This window comes from Pelecanus crispus, chromosome Z (genome assembly GCF_030463565.1).
Source record: "Pelecanus crispus isolate bPelCri1 chromosome Z, bPelCri1.pri, whole genome shotgun sequence".
In the NCBI taxonomy this organism is placed as follows: domain Eukaryota; kingdom Metazoa; phylum Chordata; class Aves; order Pelecaniformes; family Pelecanidae; genus Pelecanus; species Pelecanus crispus.
Window position 1 is genome coordinate 68,512,021 of NC_134676.1, and position 27,557 is coordinate 68,539,577.

The 27,557-nt window shown below is 37.2% G+C and overlaps 1 protein-coding gene across 3 annotated transcripts in view; it reads right to left on the reverse strand.

Moving 5' to 3' along the window:
* DMXL1 (Dmx like 1) overlaps positions 1-27,557 on the reverse strand; it is a 77,582-nt gene that overhangs the window by 42,139 nt on the left and 7,886 nt on the right. For 2 of the 3 annotated variants that reach the window (XM_075725934.1, XM_075725932.1), the window contains exons 3-18: positions 27,433-27,511; positions 26,679-26,811; positions 23,887-23,953; positions 20,739-20,914; positions 19,060-19,249; positions 17,383-17,551; positions 11,782-11,994; positions 10,837-11,090; positions 10,053-10,737; positions 9,402-9,523; positions 8,775-8,864; positions 8,360-8,462; positions 6,142-6,258; positions 4,631-4,855; positions 2,275-3,972; positions 1,560-1,670 (exon numbers count right to left, since the gene is read on the reverse strand). In XM_075725934.1, coding sequence (XP_075582049.1) covers positions 1,560-1,670; positions 2,275-3,972; positions 4,631-4,855; positions 6,142-6,258; positions 8,360-8,462; positions 8,775-8,864; positions 9,402-9,523; positions 10,053-10,737; positions 10,837-11,090; positions 11,782-11,994; positions 17,383-17,551; positions 19,060-19,249; positions 20,739-20,914; positions 23,887-23,953; positions 26,679-26,811; positions 27,433-27,511 — 4,432 coding nt within the window. The remainder of the gene's footprint in view (positions 1-1,559; positions 1,671-2,274; positions 3,973-4,630; positions 4,856-6,141; positions 6,259-8,359; positions 8,463-8,774; positions 8,865-9,401; positions 9,524-10,052; positions 10,738-10,836; positions 11,091-11,781; positions 11,995-17,382; positions 17,552-19,059; positions 19,250-20,738; positions 20,915-23,886; positions 23,954-26,678; positions 26,812-27,432; positions 27,512-27,557) is intronic. The other variant, XM_075725933.1, reaches the window with a different exon arrangement.

A 27,557-nucleotide genomic window follows, 5' to 3' on the forward strand; every position in this document is an offset into this window, starting at 1 on the left:
AAGAGAGAGATTCACTAATAAAATAATCCATTTATTTTGGATTTCTAAGTTAATTGCCACTGAAGCAACGGAAATTTCAGAACATCTGTAAGCACTGCAAAAAACTTTCTTTCACTGAAAGAAAGTTCATACACATGAAAACATTTTTTCACCTGCAAACTCTTTATGTAAGTTTGCGAAGAACAGTTACTGACGGAAGCTAAAAATATACTTATAGCAGGTGGCATTAAGATTAGCCATGATACAAAACAAAGTGCAACATTTTGATTAAACTTTTCAAAGTTTTGAAAGGTAGGTTCACTATTTTGACTTGGATTAGAAAATGCGGAGTTTCAGATAATCACAGCAGAAAACAGGTTGGAGGACAGAGATACAAAAGAAAACCAGAAAAAAAAAAAAGAAAAAAAATCATGAGGAAGATAGCAACTATTAAGCAGCAACATAGCTGGCTATGGATAATTGCAACTCTAGTGAGGACCAGAAGATGCTTCTTTGCACAGAGGCACGCTCAACTGCACCTCTGCAGATGCCTTGGATGCACGTCTTACTCTCAGCAATTTCTGAGCTCAGCAGAAGCAGAAGTATCTCAGCTAACTGTGTTCTATCACAGAGCTAACTCAGCGGCACTCTGTTGTGGCAGTCCTGGCAAATTCCAATCTCTGATGCAGCTGAGTGGTAACAAGTCATGAGACTAGAAATGCCATCAATGGTCATGATGACAAATGAAAGGGTAAAGAAGCAATCACAGCCAGTTCTTTAGATTTGATAAGGCCTGATCAAATCCATCTCATTCAGTTGTCTGCAATATCAGGTTGGAACTACTTAAAACTATACCAAAGAAAACTGTTTGAAATGGTTCATTGGATAATTACAGTAAGCATATGAAAAAACATTTCAAGTCTGAATAGACTGTGAGAGGTTTTTTTCAAATATGTATTAAGAAACTAAGTAGGTATGTACTCTATTTTCTACTGCATTATTCCTTCAGAAGGTTATTGGAACAACATGGTACTAGAAGTACAGAAAAGCCAGTTCTTTTGGTGAAATAGAGAAAAATTAAAACTAAAAAAATTGGGGCGGGGCGGGGAGGAAATCACTTTGTTTCCAAGACCTCTACCTAAAATAAAACAGACATTTTCTGCTCTGGAATACATTCATATTGAACAATATTAAAAAAAAAAACACAACAAGATAACTCATTGTTTCTGCAGAGGCATGTCAACAGCACAGTAATCATATGTACAGCTACATCACTAAGAATCATAGAATCGTTTAGGTTGGAAAAGACCTTTAAGATCATCCAGTCCAACCATTAACCTAACACTACCATGTCCACCACTAAACCAATTAAGGGTAGAGTAATAATTCCATGTTTCCTGGCTTGGTGGCTGGATTATTTTTTAATGAAAGTAAAAACTAGGAATCATTAAGATTGGAAAGGACCTCCAAGATCATCATTCCAATCATCAACCCAACACCACCATGCCCACTAAACCATGTCCCAGAGTGCCACGTCTACCCGTTTTGATTCACCTCATCTAAGAAAACACATCAGTTACCTTGGTGAAGCAGTTGAGCTCGATATACAAGAGGAAGTGAAGTTGTTAGAAATGTATGAAGCCGAACAGCCAATAAAAATTTTAAACCACACTCATCAAGAGTTTCTCCACCTGGAATTAAAATTTATAAGCACTTTAGAGAAACTACTAAAAGTAGCTATTGGGCTTCTTAACAGAAGAAATACTTTACAATTCTGTGACCACTAATGCTTTACAGTCATAAATATAATAGCTTAATTCATAATTCTTCCCTTCAAGGAAAGGGAAAGAGGCAAATTTCAAATATAAAGTTATTTATAAATAATATATAACAAATATAAATTATTTGATCTTAATGCAAGAAACAGAAGAAGTGTTACCATATAAAAAAAAATTCCACAAACTTATTTCTCAATTTCTCCACATAGCGCAATAAACATTGGCCTTTAAGTTGTCTCTTCAAAAGTGAATTAGAAACAATTATGGTATGTGGACTGATGGGCTAACACTAGCATTGACAGTTAGCAACACAAAATTTGATTTTATGTAAGTCTAAGGTCTTGAAACTTTAGTTAAACAGTAAATACTGTGATGGTACAGTAAATAATACAGGCTATACTATGAAACAAAACTATGACCTGCTTTCATAAGCCACAAAAATATTCCAAAATAGGAAAAACTCCCAAAAAATGTTGTGAAGCACAGTAGTTCATTTAACTTGGAAAAGACAGCTTACCCTGATTTCTGTCTCTGCTTTCTCCAATGTCAGTACTGGTAGTAGCAATTGTATCTGCCAAGGCCATCAATGACATTTGCTCCATCCTAGTCAGACCTGGCAAGCTTGAATGAAGCAAGTGACGAGAAAGAACTTGAGCGTGCTCTGGTCCAAAGTAAGTTGGGCTATACTGAGAAAGATCAATGACTTTTGGTTTCGAACTGTCTTCATCTGCATCAAATGTAACAAGTTCATCTGTACTTATAACACTATTTTGAAAGAGATCTTCATAACTGTCATTGGGAATATCTTTTTTATTTTGACTGTTTTGATTATTAGACTTTTCTGAACAGGAATGAGATGAATCGTCATCTGCAGCAAGCAGAGCATACAAAGGCAGTGGTGGAACAGAGTCTATTTCAATGTAGTCTGCAGTCTCAGTTTTGCTGAATGCTTTGGGATCTCTTGCAGTACTTCCACTAGCACTGATAGTCAGAGATCTGAGCCTCTTATCATGATTAGGTTCAGATTCATTTACAGCAACAACTTCTCCAGCAATGCACTTCACCAGATGGGACAGAATGGCTTTTGCTCTACGTACTTTACCAAGATCCATGAGTTCCAATAGTTGATACGGATGATACTGAGGTAAAGTTGGAGATAATGTATGAGCTGCTTCAAAAAGACCAGAATCTTCCATTTCTGTAGACAGATCACAGGCAGATCTTTTCCCACTAAGTTTCTGTGCAAGGCTGGTCATAGATCTGGTCAAGGTTCGCTTTGGTGGATGCAGACCTGAGGCAGCTGACTGACTTTGTTTCACTAAGGGAGTTATACACGGCATACTTCCACTGTAGGAATCTGTACCAACTAGTTCCTGCTTGGAAGGAGTTTGCCACTGGGAATATACATGCATTTCACAATCCATTCCAACCACAAGAATGCCATCACGCACCCAAGACAAAGAGACTGGAAAAGGAGGTGACCCCTCTACAGATGAAACCAGGTCAACACAACGCAGCAGAACAAACCTAGAAAGGGCTGTAGCCTTCATATTGCCACTATGGGAGATTGTAGCAATCTCCTTAGCGTTTTGTTCTTGCATTTTCCCAGACAGCTGACCAAACATATAAAGTTTTGATCCAATTCCCACTGTTAGAATATGTGAACCATCTTCCCTAGACATCCAATCTAAGTGAACCAAGTGCTTAGTGCTGGGCATAACATTCCCACCATGAGACACAGAAATGTCTTGTCGGTTATATGCCACTAAATTACTATCAATACTAACACCAGAGTCTAACATGGTGCCTACCTCATCTAAATGAAGAGTCTGCTCTAGAATCCAAGAAGAACCCCCTGTAGATTCACACTCAAAAATACTAACATGCATTACAAAATCCTGAGAAAGATGACTATTTTTAGATGTTACCTGTTTGTATGCTACTGCTAATCTATTCGTGTGTGCACAGCTAACTTCAGTTGGCCTTCCTGGAACATTAATAGCACTACTGCTAAGAAGTCCATCCTCAATCAGTAATGGCCATTCTTCCCATATATATGTAACATCACTGTGTACACTATATTCTGCCATGGAAGAAGCTGATGATTCAGAAGTAACTCTGCATCTCCAGAATCGAACTTTTCCATCAGAGCATGAAGTAGCCAGCAGATATGGTGCACGACAAACAGGATATATGGAAGAAGAACTCGGATGTCCTAAAATTAAATGGAATGCACTTTTATTGGGCGAAATATCAAAAAGTGAAAAAGTAAAGATGTTTTTATTCAGTTATTTTATTATTCTGAAACAAAAAAATATTAGTACTTCCTCACACAGAGGGTTGTTTGCAGGGCCTCACAAAAGGAGGCAACATGACAAAAATACTATGAAAACATTTTATCCTTTTTTTTCATTTCATGCACTAGAGAGGAGTCAAATTATATAGATGTTAATATTCAGGTTTAAATCATCATCTCTCCCAAACAAACATTTCCCATTCAGAAATCTAAAAATCTTTATAAAGTCTTTTTGGAAAGACTACTGATGGAAGCCTTAAAATTTAAGTATAGATCCTACAAAAAGCTTCATGAATGACTGCAAAACCAAATTTGTATTTCTATAACTCCTTCTATTGCAAGAATCTGGAATTCAATAAATATATGATACCTTAAATAAAAGCTCTGTTTCAGTATTAGTTCCAGGATCAAGACATAAAGTCAGGGGAGCAAGTTTTAGCAAACCTTTTAGATCCATCTACAGGCATTTTAATTTTAACAATAAATAACAAACTTACTATTACTTTGTTTCTATTTTAAGAACAAAATCAGAAAGGCAAGGATTTCTTATGTTATTCTTTAAAAAAAAAATACAAACCTGCTGATGGTTTTACACTTATTATCTCTACTCCTTCTGGCAAATTCAACTCTTGACTATACACCATTTTGGAAGACAGAGTAAGCCAGCTGGTGCTCTGAAGGTTTGCTCTACAGGCCTGATACTTTTGAGTGAATGGTGACTGGACCTTCTCTGGATCTGGTGAAGAATACAATTCTTCCGTTTGTGTTGCTGCTTCAGGTGTATTTGAATCTATTTTTTCATCTAAAAAAGTTTGCATTGTTAATTTAAAAAAGTCAGTGATTTTTCTTTTTTTTTTAACCTAAGTAGTAATTTTACTCACCTTAAAAGTTCCAAAAAGACAGACAAAATATGACTTAAAATTTTACTTTCATTTTAATGAAATGCATTCCACATTCAGATTTAAAGAGAAATGCTAAGACACCTCAGATTAAATACTTCCGAAATTCTAGAACTGCTGAGAAGTTATAGCTTTAAACTCTTCAGACTTAAAACAATCAAACTGTAACCAGAAACATGAAAACTGCAGATGAAAGCGGTATGTATGTGGTTATCCATGGAAATTATTAATGCTTCATGATGCACAAAATACCTGCATCTAGAGAAAATTAAATGAAGACCTCCATGTCTTACCTTACAAATTGGGGAACAGTATTTTTCAGGAAAGTTTTATTAATATTTGCTTAAAATGTAGGATCTTGGCAATTATGTGATGCTTGATTACATTTTTTTAATAAAGCTCAACAGTTGAAGTATTAATTTGATGGATTTGGAACATAAAGGTTGCCAATAGACTGAAAAGCCTTATCAGTAATGTCCTTATCATATAAGTAAATCAGAAAATCTGGATCTTTAGTCTTCTCACCAACTTATAAACTAATTGCAATACTACTTAAAAATAAGGAATTCTGCCCTTGAAAGCAACAGTAAGAAAAATACCAATTTGGTTTAAATGACAGAAGCGTGCACTATAACAGATTCCTCTGGTATACAGTTAATGCCAGATTTATGTTTTCTTAAAATCTTTAAATGTTAACAAAAAATTACTGGCATATCTTAGCTTACTAAAAAGTTTTGTAGCTTTTGTGGTACTTTGGTAGTCTGAAAGAGAACCAGCAGATTTCAGAACTTCAAAATGGTTCATAATTGTAATTGTATCTTTGACATTTAGGTGCTTCAGACTATGGTCCAACTTAGAACTTATGTGTAAACTCAGAAGTTTTTGTTTTGCAATTTTTGAGAAGCAAAACATCTGAACCGTTAGGCTGTATTAAAACCAGATGAATATATTTGCCCTTGGAATGCATAAAAAATACCAAACTTTGGGCTCATGCTGAACTCAAAAGCTTCAGCATTCTGAAGATTAAGAAGTAATCAAGAAAGAATGGGTTGTGATGAAAGCTTGTGATAGAAGAATTGCAGATTGTGTTCAAAAAGCTGAAATACAATTTAGAATACGCTGAATAGCAGATATATTCATGAGATAGTGACTTTTTTTAAAACAGAAAACTACAAGAAAGAGGGCTTACCTACTGAGACAGGAATTGACTTCAAATGTAAATGCCACATATGTAGTAATGAATGGTTTTCAGTATACTCTATTACTATTAAGTAGAATTTTTCAGAGAATCCATTCTGCTGGTTTCCTGATGAAATTCAGAACAGGAAGATCTTAGGGTTATTCACCTGAAAGCAGAACTAAATTTTGCTGGCTAGCAAATAAACACATTAAGCTATCGCAAACTAATACTGAAATGCAATGGTCTGACTACATCCAAATACTAGTTTTCTCAGTATTTTATCACAAGCAATAACCACTACAATTATAGGTACACACATGAAGAACTGTCAAAGTTTTCTTTTAGGGAGGACAAAATATTTCCCTGAATTTACTGTGTTTAAAGTTAAATCCCAGAATATACTCTCAGCTCTACACCTTTGTCTCTACATGCTTGTCTCTTATAGTTTCTTAGCTATCTGTTACTGGCAACTGTAACAGTTAAGATAGTGAGCTAGAGAGAGGTTTGGCCTTTCATGTATAAAAAGTATATAAGTTACAGCCAGAGAAGAAATGTCACGTCAACAGTTGGGAAAGTCATTGCCTGGTCTAATGGATAGGCTCATCCATCACAACCCAGCCAGACCGACTAGATAGTCTGGCATGCACAAAGAGGTACAATGCTTCTTCCTAAGAAATTCTTCGCTATAGTTTCACCCAAGAAAAGAAAACATGAGTTGTAATATCAGTAGAAGCCCACTTCTGGAGGATGCACCCAGCCATTCTCCTTCCTTAGCACCAACGTGAAGCCATTAGGGCCAAGAAGTAATAGTTGGTTTAGTGACCATCTTTCCCCCATGATTCCTCCAACCCTTCTTGAGGTGTGCATCTACAAAAAACGTGATCAAGAATAAGCTGTATTTGCCCTGTGGGTTTGATATTGGGTTGCTTATGGTACTGTAGAAAAATGCAAGTGAATTTGTTCTTTTTTTTTAAAAAAAACATGAACTAAATACATACTTTTTTGAAGAAGAAATATTGGGTTTTTTTAAAACTAAAGAGCTTTAAAGTACTAGAAAATACTTTAAAATTAGAATGTATACGAATGATACGCTTCTAATTTACAGTTTTTCAAAGGGTCCATTTAGCCCAATTTCTTACATGCCAGCAATCCATACAGACCTTCAGAACACATACAGATACATACAGCTGCCCTTTTCCAAGACCAAATAGCTTCCATATTTCTTTCTGTATATCATACTCAAGATGCAAATGTACAACACAGTTATGCTGTAGAGTAACACTTCTTTTTTGTTCTCTATTTTGTTTCTCATTCTCAACATCCCAATTGTATTTTTTTACCTCTACTGAGAGTTGGGTTGACATTTTCATAGATTATCTCCACTACTCCAGATCTCTTTCTAAACTAGAAACAGCTAATTCAGAATTGATCACTATGTATATATAGTTCAGGCAATATTTCCCTAGGTGTCTCCCTTTTCTTCTAACAAAAATCAATTTCGTGTACCAAGTTATTATGCAACACTTTGACACTGTTCCACAAATTTGCTTCCTTTTACTCAGCATTCCCTTTCCTACTGCAGATGACTTGGTATCACAAACTTTACTCTGACCCTTTTTTTCCACATTATTTCATCGCAACAGAACAAAACAAAATTGAGATGCCTATATAACACAACCACTGACCCTCTTCACCAAGGAAAAATTATCATTTATTCCAGAGCAATTCAGATCTGTCCTAAGACCTACAAATCCACATGCTACTCATACTATTGTATTTTACAGTTGTGTTATGGGGGATTTGTTTGGCATGTCATTTATTATGCAACGCAAGGCCTGAGGAGCAGTACTTAGCTGATGTAAAGGATGAACATCCACTGTGAAAGGATGCAAGCAAGCTTTGTCTATGTCATACCCTAAAGCTACAGGCTCTACATTTAAAACCTTTTCCCCCTCATGTAAGAAAGGTATCAGCAATATACTACATGATGGGTATCTCATGCTTTAAGCTACTTTGTGTAAATTTGGTTGCACACTACTCTTAAAGGACGTGAAACACCCATGAGTTTCATTAGACTAGATTTTCTTCTTTGGTATATAAAGATCTCAAATAAAGTAAGGTATTTGACCATAAAATGCTAAAAGCTATATAACAAGTTCTTTTTCCTCTGTGGAATGAAAAAATAATATAATTTGTCTTCAATATTCTATGAAAAAGAATTCTTTACCAGAGTCTGATAACTTTTTCTTCTTTTCAGGTGCTTCCTTCTCCTGGTTATTTAAAATGAAGTCTTCTTGAAAAACATGGAATAACTGCGTTTTCCTGCCATGCTAAGAAAGTAAAAACACACACAAGAAGTGAACATCATGGATTGTACTGTTTTAAGATTGCTCTCTAACATGGGAGCTTTTAACTTGATTGTTAAGTTATACACATCAATGAAAAATTTGTTAAGAAAATGCACCTTCATTACTCATTTTTTTTCATTTGCAGGTACTATGAAAACAAAAGCAAGTATATGTCAGAATCACTCTTTAGATACCTCACCTTTACTTGATGAAGAGCTACAGGTACAGCCTTACTATTAGCACTTTTTAAACAAGTTAATTATGGTATAAAATGAGTACAGAAAAAGGTCTTACAAGCTCTGTGATAGCATCCAGTTCAATGATACATCCTGGGCGAGCTGTAGATTGCTGACTTATGATGTTAAAAACTTCACCAACATATTTCTGTTTAAATAGAGTCAGGGAGATGGTCTTGTTAGCTCAGTTTTGTGCATTTCTGTGGCACAGCCTGCTAGATACGTGCAACATCACCAAGCAAATGTTAACTAAAGCATTAAATACACACTGGTTGCAACCCACCAAGAACACAGGTAACATAACCAGTTTTATCAAGAGCCACACTGTTTTCAATGGCTGAAAGGTGACAGGAACTTGCATCTCTCATCTGGAAAGCCTTGCATTCAGCAGTTTATTGTCCTTTCCCCAAGCTGCATTGTCATCTCAACTTTTCCTTAGGATGGACAATACACACACACAGTTTGTTGCTCTGTTATTACTCCTTGTAGCGCAAGTGTTTCAGAGGTATTTCCCAACCAAACATTGACCTGCCTCAATAAGCACAGTCTGAGATTAAAAGGCATGCAGTATCGCTACAATGTGAAAACCTCAGCAACCAGCTTAGTCAGTTACCAACAAGTCTGAAACTAGTGCTACTGAATGAAGTTCCAACCTCCCAAAAACGTGACACAGCTTTTCACTTACAGAAATTTCTGGATTGGAGAGCTCACACAAAAGTTTCTTAGCATCTATTACAGCTTGATATAATCTCAAATGCTGTCCATCACTAGCCACAAAGCAGGCACTTGGAGAATTACAGTATGCACCTGAAAAATAAGAATGCACAAAGTGCTCAAATATTCAAACACCAGCTTGCTCCCTTTTATCAGCAAGAGGCAATTTTGAAGTTATGAAAGAAAACAATACACCGTAAGAAAAATTCTCTCTTGCTAATTTCTGTTCACAAGCAAGAATTACGAAGTTTAATGCTGCACTCAGCAACCAAATCAAAGTATATGAAAGGAAATGGGAATCCCATTTGCAAACCAGAGCAACATCTACCTCTGCTTTTAAATGTTCAAAATGCTCTGAAGCATGCACTAGCATTTAAGACCTTTACTGCATTAGCTCCTAAAATATCAAATATGTAAAAGGAGGCAGAGGAACACAGCAATTCTTCACACAGGAATAAACAATTTCCAAGCATCAGCAGCTTGGAAATTTGCGAAATAAAGGACCCTTGCTTAACATTTTTTCCAATGCATTGAAGTGTACCTACATTATCTGTTTAATAGCATTATTAGGTTATATTTCTTTTATTCTAGAACACTTCACAAATCAGGAAACCAAACTCACCAAGGCAGTAGCTGGGTATAAGTGTGGGAAGCCATGCAACATTAGAAAAAGCCGAAACATGGAGAGAATTGATCCGAGCAAGTTCGGAAACTCCACCAGAAAAGGACAAAGGCCCAACAGGGTCCACTCTCCAAAGAATAAGTTCACTGTAAACCGCATTGGGATCCTGGGATGTTACATCTGCGTTGCCTCTACTCTGAAGTCTTACTGGTGACTCCTGAGACTCTAAAGAATCATTTGCCTGTTTTGCATTCTCAACATCTGGTGAAATTAGAGCATTGTGATGTGAAGTTGTAAGCAGCAGTGGTAATACTGAGTGGCAAGCCAAGTCATTAAGATGAAAACGGTGACCACAATATCGGGATTTATGTGAAATACTGAGTACAGTTGAAAAAGCAGATTCCTCAGCAAAACTCACTAGCCACTGGTTCAACGACCCATCTGCATGTTTGGAAATCATCATAACATTGGGCGTGAAGATACTTAGTTTTAAACTGTTACTTGATTTACTGTGTCCAGAAGAGATAAGCATAGATGAAGATCGTGTAAGGCCAGGAGGCTTTTGTTTGCCCTGTTGAATAGCTAAGTCAACATTTTTGGTACAAGCATACATCACTATACTTCTGCAAAGAGAGTTGGCATCACCCGTCGGAAATGCAACAGGAATTCGTGAGACAAATGACACCTGGAATGTCAAGAAAGGGAGAAGGAATAAGTATCAAAGTTATTTTCTCATAACACTTCTCACTGAATAACAATTCGTAATCCAGAAAAAATAAAGTACCTGCACCTGGCGAAACATGCCAGGCTGGTATTCATCTAGCCAATCCACATGCCATACCAGCAGTGAACCATCCATAGGATGTATACTGAATAGCATGTCAGCATTTTTACTCCATTCAGAAAGTAGTACTTCAATTTCATGATCAATAATAGCAGAAGATAAAGGAACAAGGTTTGAATTTGGAGTAGTTTTCTCATCACCCAGTTCCTTCTTTTCTTGGTTTCCTTTTTGTTCATCTCCATTTTCATCAACTTCTAGAAGACACACAGACATATATATACTATATTAAAAAGCAGAAGTATAACAAGCAATGTTATTCAGGCATAGAAGCACCTTTCAAGCCTTTTATAAACCACCCATATAAGCACAAATTTAAAATAATGAAAATTTTAACCAGAAATCCTCTAGTGGACCTCAGTCAATGACTAACAAACCAAAACAGTTTATATTGCACCTTAATTTGAAATACTTTCATTTTTCCCATTTTATATAAATTTTTGCATGCATAGGCAGAGCAAAAGCAGTCATCTCCAAACTGTATATATTTAAATTAATTGACTATACTATATTCTAGAATAGAACTATTTAAATTAGGTGTACATTAATATAAAAGAAGAAACTTAATTTTAAGGTTGCACCTGATTCCTTAAATATGGTAAAATAACACACTTTCATGCAAAGGCCTCCTGGTCCACCTAGGTAATACAGTTCTCAGCATAAATAACTCAAAATCTAGGGAACAACCATGAACAAATTCAGAATTTCCAGACACAGATATTTTAAAAGTCACTTAGGTACTTCCAGTGTAAGGGAAGGAAATGCACGGAAATGCTACTGTAATCTGTCTGTATTCTTCCACGTCAATTTACCCACCTCTTACATCACATGAAAGAACACCACAAATTATTTTGTAAAATGAAAGCCATTTGTCTATAAGACCTTTACCTTCTTCTGATCTGCCATCTGTTTGATTAGATTCCTCAGTGTTAGTCTCAGGAGAATGATGTTCAAAACTCTTTTTAAGTTGCTGCAAAAATACTTCCATGGATAAGGTAAAATGGAGTTCTTTATTGTTTAGCCAGTGCACAACAAAAGGTCCACTTTTTTCTTCATTTTCACCAAGACTCAGAGATGTGATAGAAGGCAGTAGAGGAATATCTACCAGAAAAAGATGTTGACATTTTTGAAAATCAAGTAGTTTGGTCAAAAAATAATTTAGAGACATTGTTTTTAAGCAGAAACCCTACCATGGGGTGGGGGGGGAAGACACTAAGTGTATTGCCACTTGTCATTCTTTTCGCCAACATCAGCTACTTTCAGTATTAAATTGCTTGACTGCTACCACAAGAGACATTCCACAGGGAGGCTCTTTGGTATGCTTGCATTAGGATTACAGTATTGCCCTGCACTATTACATCTTCATGATGTAACACTGTCCGTACAGGTTAATTTACCTTGTCTTTGGTACTACAGCTCACTACAAACCAAGTAATTTAAGCGTAATTTCCCAACATCCACAATGGAGGCTGCAGTAGGTATACACTGTAATCAAGGACCACGTATGATAGGGCTTACACTAGCAAAAACTAGTACAGAGACTCTGTAACACCATCATGTAAAGCCAGGATTTCTGATTCCTATACATTCCATTACTCTTTTACACTGCCCTATGATGCTACTTGGTGTCCCAGGCAGCTGTGAAAAATAAAGCAGTATTCACAAAGTGACAGAAGCAAATATCAGACTGATGCAGAGTAACATCATCTAAATTAAGTGTAGCTACAAAACAGCTAGGTGATTTACGGTAATTTCCTCAAATGGGCCATACAGCAACATACTAAAAGCTCAACATGCATTTAATTCCCATGTAGAAGTCTCCATATATATTCTCATACCCTTCTGCTCCTTATTTATGCAGCATTACTTAAATTCCATCCCCTGGAAGAAAATAGTTTTTACTCCAATTTTGTCTTGTTTGGGTTTTTTTTTTTCCAAAGCCACTGATGGCTTTTAATTACTTACCCTCCAGTCTAGCCTAAGAAAATGATAACTGAGAGCACACAGATAGAAGGAAGGATCACCATGACTGCCAGCAGTTTTCTTGTGAGGAGGGGACACAGCAGGGGATGGGGGTGATATCAGTAAAACATTAAGCTGCTTTTGGTGCCTGTATAGTCCTGACTGTGCCAGAACATGGCAGATGATTTATTGTAGATGTACTGATCAAAGGAACTGAATGTAGCATAATGGAACAGCACAAGAACTTGGGCAAACAATGGATGAATGAAGAAGGACAATAGAATTGGGCACAGTACGGATGGCTGAAGAAGGACAATGGAAAAAGTTTGGATGACCACAACTTGAACTTTGGCAACAAGCCTATGGGGTATACAAGCTGAAGTGACCACCGAAGACCACCAGAGACCCCTATGGAGCATATGCAGTTAGACTAAGTATTACGCAACTATGTGATTACATAATGTATGTAAATTAAAATGCATATATGTATGAGAGGGGAAGGGCATGCAGAATCTATTGTATAAATATGATTAAGAGCAGACAACGGTGTGCTAGCTTTGTGGGATTACCTCCTAGCACCCATCACTGCGCAGAAATGAAATAAAGCAATATCTCACCTGTGCGTGTGTGGAAATTAGCTTATTGCACACCAGGCAACGAATCCACTTTTCGGACAACAGGAGCAAAAAGAGCACAGAGTATTTAAGAAATACAGTCTGTCTTCCCAAGAAGGCCAATTAATGCCAGTCTCAAAAATAGCATAATACATTTGGCAAAAACGAACTTGGAGGGAAGAATTCTGTTGACCTCTCTTTGGAAGATGAAACTACAGTAAACGTGAATAAGGTGGTGAACTGGAAATGTGACTTTTCAGATTAGATTATAAATCTACGTTCTTTAAGTATATATCAGAAGATTGCGTAAAAAAAAAAGTCACTTCTTTTTCCCCAAACTCCAAACCTCAAAACTACCAACTTAAATTTATGCTCAGCTCTGGACTATATTATTGCTTGCCAACGTGACGCCCATCTACAAGAAGGGCCGGAAGGAGGACCCGGGAAACTACAGGCCTGTCAGGCTGACCTCAGTGCCGGGAAAGATTATGGAGAGGTTCATATTGAGGGAACTCAACAGGCAAGTGCAGGTCAACCAGGGGATCAGGCCCAGCCAGCATGGGTTCATGAAAGGCAGGTCCTGCTTGACCAACCTGATCTCCTTTTATGACCTGGTGACCCGCCTGGTAGATGATGGAAAGGCTGTGGATGTCATTTACCTGGACTTTAGCAAAGCTTTTGACACCGTCTCCCATAGCATTCTCCTTGGGAAGCTGGCAGCTCATGGCTTGGATGGGCGTAGTCTTCGCTGGGTGAAAAACTGTTTGCGTGGCCGAGCCCAGAGAGTAGTTGTAAATGGAGTTAAGTCCAGTTGGCAGCCGGTCACGAGCGGTGTTCCCCAGGGCTCTGTTCTGGGGCCAGCCTTGTTTAATATCTTTATTGATGATCTAGATGAGGGGATTGAGTGCACCCTCAGTAAGTTTGCAGACGACACCAAGTTGGGTGGGAGTGTCGATCTGCTGGAGGGTAGGATGGCCCTGCAGAGGGACCTGCACAGGCTGGACCGATGGGCCGAGGCCAACTGTATGAGGTTCAACAAGGCCAAGTGCCGGGTCCTGCACCTGGGTCACAACAACCCCATGCAACGCTACAGGCTTGGGGACGAGTGGCTGGAAAGCTGCCTGGCTGAAAAGGACCTGGGGGTGCTGGTTGACAGCCGGCTGAACATGAGCCAGCAGTGTGCCCAGGTGGCCAAGAAAGCCAACAGCATCCTGGCTTGTATCAGGAATAGCGTGGCAAGCAGGAGCAGGGAGGTGATTGTCCCCCTGTACTCAGCGCTGGTGAGGCCGCACCTGGAATACTGTGTCCAGTTTTGGGCCCCTCGCTACAAGAAAGACATTGAGGTGCTGGAGCGTGTTCAGAGGAGGGCAACAAGGCTGGTGAAGGGTCTGGAGCACAGGCCTTATGAGGAGCGGCTGAGGGAACTGGGGTTGTTTAGTCTGGAGAAGAGGAGGCTGAGGGGAGACCTTATTGCTCTCTACAACTACCTGAAAGGAGGTTATAGTGAGGTGGGTGTTGGTCTCTTCTCCCATGTAGTTAGCAATAGGATGAGAGGAAATGGGCTCAAGCTGCGCCAGGGGAGGTTTAGGTTGGATATTAGGAAAAATTTCTTCATGGAAAGGGTAGTCAAGCATTGGAAGAGGCTGCCCAGAGAGGTGGTGGAGTCACCATCCCTGGAAGTGTTTAAAAAACGGGTAGATGTGGCACTTCGGGACATGGTTTAGTCTAGTCTACCCTTGATTGGTTTAGTGTGGACTTGGTAGTGTAGGTTAATGGTTGGACTGGATGATATTAAAGGTCTTTTCCAACCTAAACGATTCTATGATTCCATGATTCTATTTGCTTCGTAAATCACATTCACTCTTCCCAGATAACTTCTACGGTCTTTGGATTCAGTAACTTTTTCTGGATTTGCCTAAAGATAATTTTGTCCTGACAACCACTGCTTATTCCTTTCATAGAACTCCTCCCAGGCTGAATACCAGTTTATGTAACTAACACTCTAGTGTAAAAGAAGGTCTCAAGGATTTTGTTGCTACAAGAAAATGGGTTTAAAAATTAACAACAGAACACAAATACAATAAAAATTTCAGAGTTATTCTTTTATATGACAAAATTATTCTTCTACAAAAAGTGAAATGAATGAGAGAGAAATCTGCTTTGACCTTAGTTTTTATCAAGTACTCCAAATGTTGCAATAAGGGCAAATTTTCAAGTGAGAGATCATAAACTGATTTGGTTTAAATTAAATGAAAGAAAATACAATTAGGTTTTCAGATAAAATTTAATTTCAAAAGGGCAAACTAAAAGGACTACCTAGAGAATCTGGTTAGACTTAGGTACTTAAGGACTTGACTGTGAGGGAGAACGGATATTTCTTCAAATTAAGATTTAAGATGGTGAAAGTTACTTTGAACAGAGGTTCTGCATTAAGAAAAACCCATTATCCTCCAATCTACTGAGTTAAAGACCAAGTAATCCAAAAGACACTATCAAGACATAATATTAATACAGATAACATAGAAGGAATACAAGATCAAAAAGGCCAAAGACAAGTGTTAGACACCTAGAAAAATCTTCTACCTTTCTTTTCCAAAATTATTTTTATTCCAATTCTGTGAGTTGCTGTTGGGCACATTTATACTGTAAAGACTACTAAAAGTGAAATTAAAGTTTACTTAGTTGTTAGATATCAACAAACAAGGAAAGAAGTACATTAAGAGTAGATATAAAAAAAGATAGTGCAAGATTATGTGCTAGCCACATGAAAAGGTTAGCTGGCTCCTTGTGCAATTTGAAGATGCAGAAATGCAAAGAGGAGAACTACAAATCTCCAAGAAGCTTTGGAGAAATTTTCCTTTATGACATTGAGTAGTAACATATGTAATGACTGGAGACATTTCAGATGTAGAAATAGGATAGCATTGATGATACAGAACAAAACTGCAGAAGGTTTCCTTTTGCTGGATGTTATTCTAGTCATATCTGTTAAAAGAAACATGAACCAATACTAAAAAAGGTGAAGACTAACTCTAATCTTACAGGAGCAAGTGTTTACAGCTTGTTTAGCCCAGCAATGGTAATGGAAAACAATAGTCTTTATAATCATACCAAAGACTGTACAGCTACAAATATGAACTAATCATGAATGCCGTTAGGTCAAAATTGTCCTTTCAAACAAGGGTCAGTAGTAACAAAAAAACAATTTAAAAATACTATAAGACAGAGCTTAACTAGTTTAAGAAAAGTATTACATAATATGTTTGCTCATTAAGTCTAGACAGGAAATCACATCAATAAAACCTTAATGAAAGGCCATTCAGTACTGCATTTCTATTCAGTTTTTCAAGAAGCAGACATGCACTTCATTTTCAGCATACACAAACAATTACCAAGACAGAAATATTAGTGACTATAGGGGATTTGCCTTAATGCCTATCACATTGCTTGAGTACAAGAGAGTATTAAAGTTTATAGAACACAGGATGAAGGCATGTTTTGCTTCATTCAGAGACAAAACAGAAGTACAGGGATGCATGGTTACTTTACACACTTAGTGCCAGGTACTCATTTTAAGAGGAAATTTTTGACTTATCAGTGTGCTCCCAATATCATACACAATTCCTAACTTGTTACAAACATTTAGCCTTCTGCATTTCAGACCACTGTGAATCTCAGTTAAAAGATGACCAAAAATGAAAGACAGGATTACTGTAGAGGAAATTTATTCAAATCATTTCATGACTGTAGAAGAAGAGTCTTCCATGCATCAAATGAAACCAACATGCTAGTAATTTTGCATGGTCATGTAAATACTGTGCAAATACGTTTGAGGCAGTTAAGCTTACACAGACAACACAGACCTAACAGAAATTGTAGTTCTCCCTGTAGCAAGGTGTACCGTACTTCTTACCTGTGGCTGGATTGATACTGGCAGCAATATGAAAGTGACAAAGTGCATTGGCATGAGGAGAGATGTTCCTGTGAACTTCATGGGGATCTTGCTGATGTGGAGCATATCCAGTATGTGCTACAACAGCACCCGACCTCCTCCTGCCTCGTCGGAAGTGCCTCAGGTTTAACTGCATGAAGAATAAGGTGTCATTTTTAATTCCTTTCACAAAGAAAAAGCAGATTTCATCTGTAAGTGGTTTTCTAGATTCTAGTGAATTAAATTTTCCAGTTTAAAAGCTACTTTAAAGCATCAGTGGAGTTTCTCACAAAAATTACACTGTTCAGGTTGTATCTACAGTAGAGAGATACCAGTGCCCTCAGATTCATTTATGAAGGCCCACAGAGTACCTTGACACAGTAACTGCTTCATATTTCAGTATGCAGACAATGTTCATACAGTTTTTATGCCTGAACAGAACAGAAGCTACCACTGTGTTTCATAAATGTATACCATGCTTTTTCAAGATTCTGAACAAAAAAAGCAGCAAATCTGAGTAACATCATTTCAGAGACTGAAAAAAAATGGATCAGTACTTTGGATCTGATTTGATCAGTATTTCCACTCCCATAATAAGGGCCCAATGAATTTTAAGGTCTTCCCCACTTTACGCAAATAGATGTTTCCAATGGAAAAATAACACCCAATTTTTAGCAGTGACTATGCCAGTATTAAAAAGTGTCACTCCACATACTGCACAGTTCAAGGCCACTGTGCTGTAGGTATCTGTATGGGCACCAAAAAGTACACAATTTGTATTAAGGATGGTATTACACTCTTGACATTCCTTTTACTTGCCGTCCTTTACATCTACCACAGCATGCTCATGTAAAATTGTCTTCTCCCAATTTTATGTAATTGTTATTTCTGATCTCTAATGTTGCCTCTTATTTTCAACAGGAACACAGAACTGTCTCCAACTTCCTTTCCCGTCCCGCCTTTGAATATTTTTTCTCTGCTGTGTTGTGCCTTTCAGCCTGTCGTATTTTTCGTCTGTGCCACATGTGCTAAGAAAGCACCATGATCATGCTAAATACACCACTCCATTAAGATGAGAGCACAATACCCACATACCACTAATGCTTCACCTTCCTCCTGCTTTCCATTGGTTAGAAAACACTATCTGGCATGGATCATTTGCCTTAGAGACACAGCTTATGACCAGTCTGCTCTACTTGAGGCCTACAGCAGAAAGGCAACAAAGGTTCTCTTTCTTCCCTCCTTATTATCACTGTTTTTCCCGTTGCAGAAGCCAGAGAACATCCCACAACTTCAGAGATAATAAGTGAGCCATACTTTTTAAGGAAGCATCACTAGCGGGTTTCACATATCCTATATACAGTATGCCCTCCATATTGTTCCTAGCCCTTTGAACATGATATTGCAAAGCACTTTGCTTCAGTCACCAGAGCAAAACAGGCAGTGTGTCTTCTAACGTGAAAGCTCAGTGGGACAGCTGTCAGCTTAGCCTTCCTAAGGAAGATTTAAAGTAAATTCACTCTTTTATAACATTTTATGCACATCTATGGTATAAAGGATTTCAGTTTATGATACATGTTCGAGTAACTAATTACAATCCTGTCTAAAATTATGTGTGTGTACATGTGTTTATTCTTACTGTTCAATTTCGCTTCTTACCTCTAAAGCATTTTGCACTTTTTCCTTACTCGAAGTATTTCGCTTGAAGTTATTTGTGAAGTTCACTGCTTCACTCCAATTGTTGTATCCCCCACCATACAACAGACTGTCATTGGGTAACAAAGTCTCTGCCCAGAGACGACAAACATTATCCTTACAGCAAGTCAGGAGTACGTTGCAGACAGCACCACTAATGAAAGAGAATTTAAGGTGTGAAGAAGCTGCTTAGGGTCACATAGCATCAAGATAAAGCAACAGTACCAAGCAGTTTTCCATTACCAGTTTTCAGAATTGCACCAAGTAACTTAAACATAGTAAGGAAAGAAAAACTCAAAAATACATTCTTAGGAAAACAAATTATGTATGAAAGGCTTTGATATCTGTTCAAGGATCTGAATACAAAATTACCTCAAAGTTCATTACACAGCTGTACAACACCAAACCATGGATCTTGATTTACAGAATTAGCCATAGCTGGAATAGCAAAATTTACGGTTTTCTTTTTGAAGTCCTTCCGATAAAAAGCTAGTTGTATTCTGGATACCCATTTTCAATTCCCCAGATCTTAGTGCTATATAGCACTTTACAAAATTATACAGTTAAAACAGAGAAACCAAACTAATACCAGGAATACAATAGCCAATTTCAAACTACAAACTTTTCTTCATCACTGGTTATCCAAATGCCATTTGTGTTACATATATATCCAAAAAATCCAATTAACTAAACTAGGCACTGAAAAAAAACTATGCAGATCATCAGGTTTCCAGTTCATGAAAGTTCACAATTTAGTTTTAGCTAGGACTTGAAAACTATATGGATCATCTAACTGGACTGTCCAGCAGCAAACTCCCTTAGGCATCATGGAGTAGGTGGATTTGTGAAACCGATTTAAGTACTACAGTAATGGCTCTATGAAGAGTCTTCTACTTAAAGGCTGGCATAAAAGACAGTGTGAACTTGCCCAAACACATGAAGGTATGCAGAATTCAAATGGCTATTTGGAATAATATGGCAAAAAGATGGTTGTAGGGCACAAAATTACTAACACTATTTCAGTTTGATATTGCAATTACTGGTGAAAACTAGGGACAGGTCATTTAGGAACTGTCAGAACACATACACACAAAAAAAAAATCAAATCCAAGGTACCAATTCCAAATGATTGCTTTAATTCAATTTCCAGATACTGTTTCTGATAGAGGTCTAGTTTTGTACTAGATACAGAAATAAATTAGAAGACATGGAAATATTTGAATGTTAGGGAAAGACAACATAAAGTGATAGGACTTTTGAATTGCTCTGATTCCATTAGGACAGAAAGAGGGGAACAAGCTGCGATCAAATGCATGAATGGTCATTTAAGACAGTGCTGTCAAAAATATGCAAAGAGACATAATTTTTCAAGAGCTGATTTCATATTTAGTCCAATCTCTAAGCCAGTCTGTGGGACTCCCTTTCTATCTTTCCAGTTCCCTCCCATGTAAGAGGATGCTTACCATCCTCTCAAGAACTTCAGTGTGAAGGAATTACACGAACACACACAAACATATACAGGATGTGCAAACTCAATTATTAGCTGAAGTCACTTGTGTGACTTGACTGTACAAGTGGGAAGACTGTACAGTTTGGGGTTTTTCTGGGCAATTTACAAACCTCAGGTTATTAGAATTACTGACCGTGGCATGAATTTACTGGTCTTCCTCCATGAAAATGCATTCACTGATCGAGGATGAGCCAAATAAACAAATGAAAAATCAACTTCTTTTGCTTGTTTTTCTGGGCTTGTGCCAGGTGGTGTTATGGCTGATCGCCAGCTGTCTGTATTGTACCATACTTTCACAAGACAATCATCCTGAGGAAAGAAAAAAGACAGTAATAAGACTATCTTGCATAAGAATATGACACACTTAAAGTACTTCTGGGTATGTCTCCTGCATTTTCATTTTTCTTTTAAGTAAAACAGTTTTCTGATAACAGAAAGTCAGTTCAGTAAATAGAACTTTAAAACCTGATCATAAAGAAAACACAGTAGCACAGCTTCCTCTTAATCTGTCTTGCCATTACTAACTTGGATTTTATTTTGCTCCTATTGATTAGCTGCCAGTTTTTAACCACAAAAATGCAAGATATATTGGCTTGAGCTGGTATTCAAATGTTAATATGACTTACTGTACTTTCACAGAAAACCTCCAAAACCTACACACACAAATTTAAATGCTAGGAATACAAACAAAGATCAAAGGTGACATCTGAAAAATCAAGCTTGGTACGGCTCAGCCTGCTTTTCTTAGATACACATATACATAAATTCAAAAAATCATGTCCCTAGTGTCCTTGTCCTTATGCCTTTAAGGACCAGATAAATTAATCTGGATCTAGATTCACAAGTTGATCAACTCAAATATGAATGGTACTGAAATACTGTATTAACCTCGGCATGCTTGACATAACCCTAAGGAGCGGGGAAGGGGTGTTGTTTTGCTGACCAGCATCTTCTCTCATAAAAAATTAAACAAAGAAAGAAGACACAGAAACAAAGATGCATCTTAAAGATTCTGCAGGCAGGTAATTGACCTAGTCATTTACAGTAAAAAGTCTGTTACTGATTTTCCTACTTTGCATTCCTTCCTACTTATTCCTACTTATTTAGCCATTGTGCTTTGCATGACTTTATAATGTAAGATAACATACCAGGATGTAAGACGTTCCAGTCAAAAACTCTGCAAGCTTATTACCCCTATGGAACCTATTTGCAGATTAATTTATTTTTCCACAATTCAATCACATTATAACATTAGAATCCATTAAAATTTGACTTTAAAAAAAAATTAATGCCTACCCATCAAAGAATATAGTGAAATATGTATAGTATATATTGCCAACAATGACAAAACACCTTTTTTGTTTTAATAAAACCTGTACTCGAGCAATTTTATAAGTAATAGTTTTCTTAAACATGACTGGAATAACTCCTATCAGACAGTAAATGGCTAAAGACATCACAGAACATATAGCAAGCAATATGACGTCCCAAATAAGCAAAACAGGAATGGAGCATGAGAACTTGTTGCTTTGTTATTATACGGAGTATAGCTTATCATCAAGCAAGACTAGTATTTCACTTCACGTGCTGGAAACTAGCCAACTGGAATATAGTTTATCTAGAAAAAGAAATCTAGATTATTTTACAGGTTTGTTACATCTTTGTCTCTTCCTTAAAGATACAAAATGTCTTAATAGTCTTCTAAGCAAGCATAATGGTCTGAAATGGCAAGATTTAGAGCTTGCAAATGGCAAACACCTGTAACTAAGCAAAATGTGTCCTACTCATCTGTTCTTGATGCATACAACTGATCATGAAAATATGCATGACAACTACCTTTTAAAAGCAAGACTTATTTGCAGACTGAACCATTGCTGAATCTTTGCGCTCCCAGTATGTATTATGGGACGTTACGATGGAAACAGGTACAGCGAAGTTCCACATACTACTACTAAATCAAACACTGTTCTAACCAATCTTTATGTGTACATACTAATTTTTCATTCATGCTTCTGAGACAGACTAGACCAAACTGCTCAACTGTCTGTCATTCTGAAGTCTGAAACTCATTCTGTCAGGTTAATACTGCTCTGGATTCTGTGACACTTAAATCAGGTTTTCACTAATCTCAGAAATTGCATTGTCCCAATTAACCTTACATACTAGCATTTTGTTTCCTTTTTAATAATTTTGCAGTCTCTGCTAGGTTCTTTAGTTGGTAGCACAAACTTGATGCCTACCTGTTAATCTGTGTTAAAACTGCTTATACTGTTAAGTTTTCTGGTTTTTTTTTTTTTTTTTAAAACAGTAATCTGAAGACATCCCCCCCCCCAATCTACTTTGATAATCCCATAAATTCTCACAAGATGGGTCTGGACATTCTTACCAGAACTTTTTGACCAATGCCAATGTGACTCTACCCTCAAATAAAGACAACAGTGTTATTTGCAGAAAACAACTACTCATTTCACATCCCTTAACAAGTAATACAAATTCTCGTATGGATTTGTCACACTTTTTCACTGGAACCTCTACATTTTCTTGATTTTTTCGGCTTTGAGTTGTTAGGATATTATTCTCCTACAAAACCTGAACAACAAGTTTTGGAGTATAAATAAAAGATTAGTTAGTGTTTCAGGAAGTGAAAAGATATGATGGTGACATTTTGCTTTAACTGTTTTGCTTATTTTGCCAAGGGGTTTTATTGCTTTTGCTGATAAACCACTCAATGCTGAGCACACAGAACTAATCTGTAAGACTGGCCACAACACTGACGTTAACTATATGTGAATACACCTGTGGAGGGGAATATGAATTCTCTTCCATGTCCATGTATTCTCTTCCATAGGCAGACACATTTACACAAAAAGATATTAAATAACTATTTGTAATTAATGGTGTCACAATAATAGTGAAATACTGAATATATTTCCTCACTAGAAAGACACCGAGCAGTGAGCTCATCCACAGATCTCCCCCATTCCCCAAAACTCTTCTCTTTCTGATGTCTTATAATTTGGTACTGATTAAAAATGGGTATTTTAAAATAGTAAGCAGTGAATATTTGTTGGGTTACCCCCCCCAACCCCAAACTACCTTTCTCCCAAATTCTTGTTTACCAAAATGTAAAGATGCATAGAGGGACTACTGGAAATATTATGCAAAAAAAAAATACTTTCATTAAAAAGCTTATTTTTTTAAAAAAGCGTGGTTTTGTTTCGTTTGTTTGCTTTAATAGCTTATCTGAATTAGTACAAAACAAATTGGAAAAAAATGCTTACCTTTCCAGCAGTAGCAAAAAACTCCCCATCTGGCGAGAATTTCATTAAACAAACTTGAGAAGCCGTTCTATGAAATAAAGACAATTAAAAACAGAAAGTAAGTTTAAAGAACATTTTCAGAACTCTAAACGGTTTCCTCCCTTTGAACTCACAGAAGTGATGTAATTCTTATACGCAAGTGTCCATTGTACTGTGTGAAACAACTTAAGCTTTAAACAAAGTCCAGAAGGACTAGGAGGTAAACTTGTGTGCAACACATAGTTGTGGTCACGCAGGAAAAACAGAAAACCAAAAAGCTGTAGCTGAGGGTGCTACAATATTCAATATACCAAAATATCATAGGAGAAAGCCAGCTGCTAAAAGATTAAGCTCTATGCAGACATGCTCTACTGCCACTTCATAATCATTTGGATTTCAACTTCATTTCTGCTGTCCCATATTATCTTCCAACTTATCTGAAAGACACCTCCATTTCAAAGACATTCCCATTTCTTATACTTCCTACAGCTGTAACTCAAGAAAACAAAAAGGCATAAAAAGAATAATGTAGTTAAGAAGTACCTGAAAGTAATTTTTACGTTAACGGTCACACTGGTAAAAGACGCCACAACATAATAATCTAAACCTAAGTACGTGGTTCATGTTTGCTGTGTTTTACTTTCACTGGAAATACTAACAAATGAGCTTCTTTTGCAGGTTTTGAAACACTGACCTATTGCCTAAGTGACAGGCCCAGTAATGGCAACAAGAACATACAAGAATTTAATTGTGCAGCACAAGTACAGTGTATGTTTTCATCTTGAATTTATTAGACATGTGTAACAAGTTGCAAGGCCTAACTTTAAAGAAGGATTAAGTTAACCATCAGGTCAACATAAGCATGATGCATTTAGTGCGTGCTGTAACAACAGCAAGCCAATTACAAAAGCTGTGCATCAAAGAAAGTCAATTTCCACCTAGGTTTATGCAACATTCTTCTAGTAGAGCCAATATGAAGACATTTGGGAATGCCTCCTTCGGACATAAAAAATTATTCTGGCAAAGGGTAGTACTGCAAAAATCACTATGTTGCAAACTTCTCCTTAAGAAGAACCTATTCTAAATCTAACTGAAGTACAAATGCCAGAAGACATACAGGCATAAAAGGTGAACTGACAAAGCAAGTTCTGTTGACACTTTCCAGGACCTACTAGTTCAAAGTACACAACACTCAGCACTCTCTGCTCCACAAAAGTTTAAAAGAGGCAAACAGATGGAGAGCTATGAAGACTTCTGTAAGGTTTATGATACAAATGCAAAACATATTATTGAAGGGACAGAGGAAAAAGTAGTATCTGTAAGATCTGGACTACTGTTACTGCAACCCCACATTCTAAAACCATACCCACAGCATTCTGTCTACAGGCTCACTTCTCCTCTTATTAGGCTGAGACATGAGGATCCAAAGGCGTCTTAATAAATTGAGCAAGTCTTCAACTTCTTTTATTTAGAAAGTCCATCGTATTCAAAGGAAGAGTTGTCATTTGGATGGTCTTGGGATTTTAAACGCATACTTGATAAATGTTAGAGAGTACACAGAAAAAGGAACAACTGAAGAAATAAAAAAGGATTTTTTCAGGTACATGCAGAGAACTACCCAATTAATGCCAAATGCTTCATAAAGAATAATTTCAGGTGGGTCTGTCCAGCCAGCCACTTTGGGAGACTTCTTTAAAGATACTGCCATATGATGAGGGCTGGAGCACCTCTCCTACGAGGACAGGATGAGGGAGTTGGGGTTGTTCAGCCTGGAGAAGAGAAGGCTGCGAGGAGATCTTAGTGCAGCATTTCAGTACTTAAAGGGGGGCTATAGCAAGGATGGGGACAATCTTTTTAGCAAGGCCTGTTGTGACAGGACAAGGAATAATGGTTTTAAACTAAAGGAGGATAGATTTAGACTGGATATAAGGAAGAAGTTTTTTGCCATGAGGGTGGTGAAGCACTGGAACAGGTTGCCCAGAGAGGCAGTGGAGGCCCCGTCCCTAGAAACATTCAAGGTCAGGTTGGACAGGGCTCTGAGCAACCTGATCTGGTTAAAGCTGTCCCTGCTCACTGCAGGGGGGTTGCGCTACATGATCTCTAAAGGTCCCTTCCAACCCAAAGCATTCTATGATTCTATGATACACTGGTCCCAAGTGAACAGTGCACCTGATGTCTGATGTATTAGAAAAGTCTTCCTATGGCAGGAAGGACCATGAATGTACTAATATACAGACACAAAAATTAAAATGATTAATCAACATGAACACAAGAAGAGCATTCAGAGATAAAACAGTAGAACAGAATGCATCCATCTTTGCATGACTGTTCCAAATATACAGTATAAACACAGAGAAAGTAAAAGGCATGTGAAAGGGGGGAGATGTGTGAAAAGGAAAGAAAGGTGCAGTACACTCAGTCCTGCAAGCACAGTAATTTTCAAATACACAGCTTTCACCTTAATTCCTGTACAAGGAACAAAGTCTACTGGGACAGTCTCAATAGCAGCCTTCCCTCAGTATTTTACTAGCGTTCAATATAATTGAAGAACTGCCTAAGAACATAAACTACCCCAAAAACAACTACAACTGATTTTGTAGGAAGAAACAAGTGTCACACATTCAAGGGAATTATGATTCAAATTTATCGTATCAATTATATTTATCAAGTAACAGTATAGAATAGGAGTTCATTGAACTACACTAAGTATTTCATCAGGAAGGTATGAATCAGTAAGGAAACAGGAATTACTTGTCTTTAAACGAGTCTCTTACTTGCACTGCCAGATACACCTCCATTCTCCAAGTCCAAAATCTGTTCTTTCAGTATTGTCATTGTCAGAAGGGTTTTCTAAAGGAACGTTGGACCAAAGCTGAAGACAACTGGAACCAGTCAAAAGGCGAGTGCCTAAAGCAAATATTTAAAACAATATAACTACAAAACAAATAGCAAAATACAGACTTCTATAAAGTGAGAGGAAAAAAACCCCACTTCTAGAAAGCTGAAACTGCAGAACAAAAAATGCCAGATACTATCTCAACACCTTTTCTGTAGCAAAGTTACTATAACAGCAGTGTGCCTTTTATACATTCCCCTACATGGATACAGATTGGGTCAATCTTGCAGGAAGATACTCTCACATACTGTAAGACATTTTGATTTGAGTATCTAAATACAGTTCAAATAATTAAAATTAATCAAATTTTCAAAGTAGTTATTCTCTAAAAGAAACACCTACAGCTACTATACATGCCCCTCTTTCACAACAAACACTTACCATTTAGGCCATGTTTTTAAACACTAGCTACTGCCGAGATTAGGATAATCAAGTAAGACCATACAGATGCACCTAACATTTTGGTTCTCCTATAACAAGTGACAAAAGGTAGACCTCACTCCACTTTGGTGTTCTCTACCACACTAGAACACAACAAAAATCTCTTCCTTGTCCCCAAAGAACAGTGAAATTTAAATAAAAAATTAGTTGTGGTATCAAATAGTTAGGTGTTTCTTTTATTCTATTCTTACCTGTGGGATCCCACGTTAAATTATGTGCTATGGCTTCCAATAAGATTTGAGCATTCTTCTGCCACTGATAATGTAATGTCTGAAATTTTAAGTATTCACAAACATTAGCATTAAAACACTTCTTT